The 5088-nt window shown below is 43.4% G+C and overlaps 1 protein-coding gene across 1 annotated transcript; it reads right to left on the minus strand.

Moving 5' to 3' along the window:
- Positions 1 to 2491: 2491 nt before the first annotated feature.
- Positions 2492 to 4504, minus strand: F4812DRAFT_445105 (phosphoethanolamine cytidylyltransferase-like protein). The gene is made up of 3 exons (XM_047935553.1): positions 4082 to 4504; positions 3240 to 4008; positions 2492 to 3179 (listed from the first exon to the last, which is right to left on the minus strand). Exons 1-3 carry the CDS (start codon positions 4294 to 4296, stop codon positions 2823 to 2825), a joined length of 1341 nt encoding a protein of 446 aa, XP_047786263.1. The 5' UTR covers positions 4297 to 4504; the 3' UTR covers positions 2492 to 2822.
- Positions 4505 to 5088: the final 584 nt, after the last annotated feature.

Consider the following 5088-nt stretch of genomic DNA (forward strand, 5'->3'; position numbering starts at 1 on the left):
GGTGTCCAAGGCAAAAGAGACAGAGTTAAGGCAACCAATAGATGCTTTGACGATTCGATATCTACTTTATATGGCTAGGGGTATACATAGGAAGATGTGGTTCGAGTGTGGAATATCCGGACTAGAATGGGCGACGGGGAATATTAATTGGAATATTACCTTGGGAGTAACCTCAGATGATATGGGTGCAATATACGTGTTGCTGGTTCTTGGCCTTGGGCTTAAGGAATTCACGTTGCTAGCATATCCAACTCGGATTAGCCGACAGATCGCTCGTCAGAGGAAAGCTGGGGAACGACAGGGTGCTAAGGGAGAGCTGGACGTGGTAGGTAGTAGGTACCACATAGAATGAGGCTATGCTCCAAAATATGGCGAAGATACAAATAGGAGTATGGTGGGCGCTGCGTAAGCAGGCAACGGTAGTAATGGCAGGGTGGGAAATGAAAATCAACTCGAAAGAGGAGGTATATAGGTAGAAGAATGGGAAATTTTGGAAGGACGGCAGCTGAATAAACTAGGGTGACTCGAACAAGCCAAAGGTACAAGAACGATAGCTATAGATGGATAGAGATAAGGGGGAGAAGGGAAGGGGGGGTATGGGGATGGAGATAAAGATGCAGGTACAGCTACTTTTACTTACTATTGAGATGTACGTAGTCGACACACAGCCCGGCACAGCTGACTTTGCTCGTGACTGTTTTTAGGTTGATGATATTGCGGACAGTCCTCCGTGAACTTGAGCTGATCAAAGTTACAAGCACAGCTCCAGTTCCCAGCCCCAAGAAGTCCGTCCAGGTAAGATGTTGTAGGAAGACGCGAGATACGGGATACGGGATACGGAGGGGAGTGAAGAGGGGTTGAGATGAGATGAGGTCAATCAATCCAATCCCCTTTTTCGCTCTGGCAGGTCTGGAGACGGGAGACGGGAGACGGGAGACGGGAGAAGTGAAAGGGGATATAGGATACAGGACACAAAATCGAAAATAGCGTACGAATACTAATTCCTTTCTGAGAATTGTATTGTAATGTACCTTATAGTAGTAGAATGAGAATAGTAGCGTATAGATCGTGTTCCTGTCCGAATGTGTCAGGTTGTCTGTGGCAAAAGAGTGACGATTGAGGGGATGAATTGCGTCGGGTCTGAAAAGGAAAGACGATCACGAACAACGCTTGGTCTTAGCCCTTTGGAATTTGGGGGAGTGGGTCTTGTTTAAGATGCCATTCCCCAGTTAAAGCGTTGTAAAAAGACCCTAAAAATTAAGGCCCCAGCTCCTTTTTCCCTTGGAGCTTCTTTGCCTTCTCTGCCTGTTCTCTGCGTTCTTGGCGACTTCCAGAATGGTGCACAGACCTCTAAAACGTCCGTGCCATACGACTTGAGGTACCTGCTGAAATCTGCAGCCTTCCAGTGCCTTAAGGTTAGGCAGGTACCTATACCTATTGAACGGTACATGGCTCTAACTTTTTTTTTTAGGATCATAAGCTGGATGCTAAATGGTGCAATATGGTTTGACATGATGCAGACACAACTACAGGCACCCACCCAAGCGTTTAAACTCTAACCAATCCAGCGCCTATTCCGAATACATCGCGCAACTTGATTAAAAATTAAGGAAAAAAATTAAAGAAAGCGAAGCCGACTGATAGTACACATAGACCTTACCATATCTTAGAAGATCGTAACATTAGACAGTGAAGTGCTTGTGAAACCTGTTGGTCTACAGTCACGTCACCCAAGATCAATATTCGTTGGCTCCTTCTGGAAGACTCATAGTGTACCAGACCGGTTAGTCCAAGCTCCCCAACTCTAGGTACATGTACCTTCGGTACCTAACCTACCTAAGGCAGGGCGACAGACAAGGTGCTTATTCGTACCTCGCTGACTCGAACTTGTGTTACTAACATTACCTTGTACTCAGCATGCATCATTGATTTCTTTATGTTATAAATCCATTTTTATTTTCTTAGCAGTTACTTACGATAACCTCACCGCTCATCCACACACACACATACACACATACACACTTTCTCTCTCTCTCTCTCTCCCTCCTTTCCCCCCTCCTTTTCTTTTTTAACCTTCTTGGGCTCTATGGAATCTTGATACGATTCTCAGATCTATTTGATTCGTAGCCTTGAAGTTGTGTCATTTGGTTCGTCAGCGTAAGGTGAGGCAGCTGAGTTATTTTCCACCACTTTCAACAACTTAGCTAGCAATTATAAGTAGGCGCCTATATCGCATACTATAGGACGGACTAGTTAGGTAGATCAAAAATAGAATAATTAGTATGATAACTTTAGGTACATTTATATTATCGTCTCATCTAAGATACCGCTTATTTGTAGGCTCACGTCAGACTTGTATCCTATTTCTACTTCCTCGAATGTGGAGCCTGAATTTCTCACGACTAATCATCTGATCTGCCACAAAATGGAATCGAAATGCCGAGAATAATTTGTTAGAGATTTAGAAAAGGAAAATACCTAATTGTAATCGGTATTATCGAGTGGAAACAGGTATGTATTGTAATATCAAGTTGTCTTATTTCAGACTATACGACGAAATATGTGCTCCAAGCTGTCCCAATTCGCATGCTAATGTCAAAATAGATGGATAGAAAATAACTAGAGTGATTTAGTAAGAAAAGATACTTGATGTAACCATGAGATCTATCTAGCTTCTATGAAAAAGCGACTCGCTATGATTCTCTCCGGCCAGGACAGGTACCCAACGTTTATTAAGTTACTATGGCTTTATACATACCTGTTCTTCTATTGATCACTTATGTATCGCATACAATGCAATCTGCCCGTTGTCTAATACCACTCTACGTGGAAGAAGTCATTTTCTCTTCTTTGCGCCGCTGTTCCTCCTCCAAAATCTCCCTCTGCCGGTGCGCGGCCTCACCTGTGGCCTTTATACCCTTCTTTCTCTGGCGCTCTTCATAGAGGTCCCTGCTCCTCATAATACGCTGTACAATGGTACCCGCGTTTACATCCTGAAATTCGTGGCTTTGAACCTCCTGGAAGATGCCCATCTCTTTTGGCACTATGTAAGGGTCGTATGAGAGCGGCATGAACGCTGTTGGTCCGTGGTATACGGCGTCAGGGGTGCCCCAGGGAGATCTCGTGAGGTAAGATTTGGTCGGTGAGAAGGGAGCGCCCAAGATAACGGCGTTGACATACTGGTAATCATTAGCGAGATATTTTCGAGAAGAAAAGTAAAAAAAGGAGGGTTTGCATACTCTACATTGGAGCACGCATAGACCTCGCTCATAGATATTCATGATCGGATAGTTGACTCCTTTCCAGTAGTTGATAACCTCGTCATCATGGACTCCAGCAACAACAAAAACAGGGCCATAATCCGCGCCTTTGCCGACGCGCTCATCAACGGCTTGCTGATCATACCATCCCTCCTTTTTGGCTAGTCTCTCCTCGGCAAGAACGACTTGACGTAGAAATTCGATATGCCCACTAGAAAACAAATCGAAACCACCGTCAACGTAGACAACTCTCTGGCCAGGTTTCGGGCTGGGTCCCTTCAACAACGGACGGAACGAGCCATCCTCTTCCGTAGCTTCCGTCTTAGCGGCAGTAGAAGCTGACCAAAAGTAGACGTCCGCGCCAGGATTCTTTCCAGACTCGTCGGTTGCGTATTGGCGAATTCGGTTTAACATAGCTTCCCCTTCCGATTTCCTCTCGGCTTCGGTGCCACTGCCCTCTTGGCCATTGAGAACCTTTTCTAAGGACTTGATGAAGTGCGTCCTAGTGCATAGCAGCATACGGCCGACAAGGTCGGTGGTCGATATACTAGGCGTGCGCTTAACAACTTTGAATCGACCTGCGGCTTTCACAAAGCGGTAACAGTCCTCGCCGCTGCTGTCGGACGTAATATCGTCGCCGTGCACCACATACTTGCAGCCGAAGTGACTTATGAAATCCAGCTGCGTAACGTACGGTGCATATGCAACAGAGCGAGTAACCCAGCGACAGGCATCTACTGCGGCAAGTCTTTTTTCCATGTAAAACCAAAGAGATCAGCAGAATGATCTTTAGAATACGACCCGGGAAGAGCTATCCGTACCGTTCTCGAAGATTCATTACCGTCGGGCCCTTATTTTCTAGGATGGCCTCGTCGGAATGCACGCCGACGTACAGCTCCGTACCGAGTTGGCGTGCCTGCAGCATAGCGCCTGCGTGGCCGTGATGGAAGAAATCCCAGCACCCATCAACCCAAATCCGGTCATCTAGGAGCTCAGGGGCTGGGGGTCCGGAAAGGACCTCTTGCTCCGAACTCATGGTAAAGAATTACTATCGAGAGAGAATGGCAAATGGCTTAAAATAAAGAATAACTGTCAGGTAGAGTTTATTTTTGTACCTAGCGTAGGTAGCCGTGCAAATTGTTTTATCGAAACCAGTTGATGTTCAATGTTGCTACGTCTTATACTTTTTATACCTACCTAGGTACCTAGCAACCTCGAGGCGAGGCTTCAAGAAAAAGGGGGAGAGGGAGGGGGGTGAAGCGTTCAATATTAGGTTAGTACCTACCGTACGATATACTGTGTTCAACTCATTAGGTTAGGTAAGTACCTACGTACCTAGGTAATTGCAAGTTGCAACCCCTCATCTCGGTATCCTATCGATAAGAGCTCCGTAGCGGCGTGGCAAGCTAACAGGGTGCAAGTACCTAAACTTATAGAGAATTGCTATTTCAGTAATAGTAAGAGTTTAGTAGTAATCACTTTTAAACCCATTTTTCTTATTACTTACTTAAATGGGTTAACCGCTTTCTTGGTATCCCGCTTTTCCTAACTAGCTTATTTACATTAAAATAAAAATATTTTTATTTTTAAATTTTATTTATTTATTAAATTAATTACGTTAATATTATTAATAATTTTTTTTTATTTTTTAAAATATTTTTAAATATTAAAAAAAATAATTAATAAAAAGTTTTTTTTTTAAATTTTTAAATTTTAATAATAATTTATTATTATTTTTATATTTTACATTTTTTAATAAAATTAGTTTTATAATATTAAATATATTACAAAATTATATAATGTTTTTTAATATATTACGCGATTGCGT

The sequence above is a fragment of the Daldinia caldariorum genome (assembly GCF_022478825.1).
Source record: "Daldinia caldariorum strain CBS 122874 unplaced genomic scaffold F4812scaffold_23, whole genome shotgun sequence".
NCBI classification, from domain to species: domain Eukaryota; kingdom Fungi; phylum Ascomycota; class Sordariomycetes; order Xylariales; family Hypoxylaceae; genus Daldinia; species Daldinia caldariorum.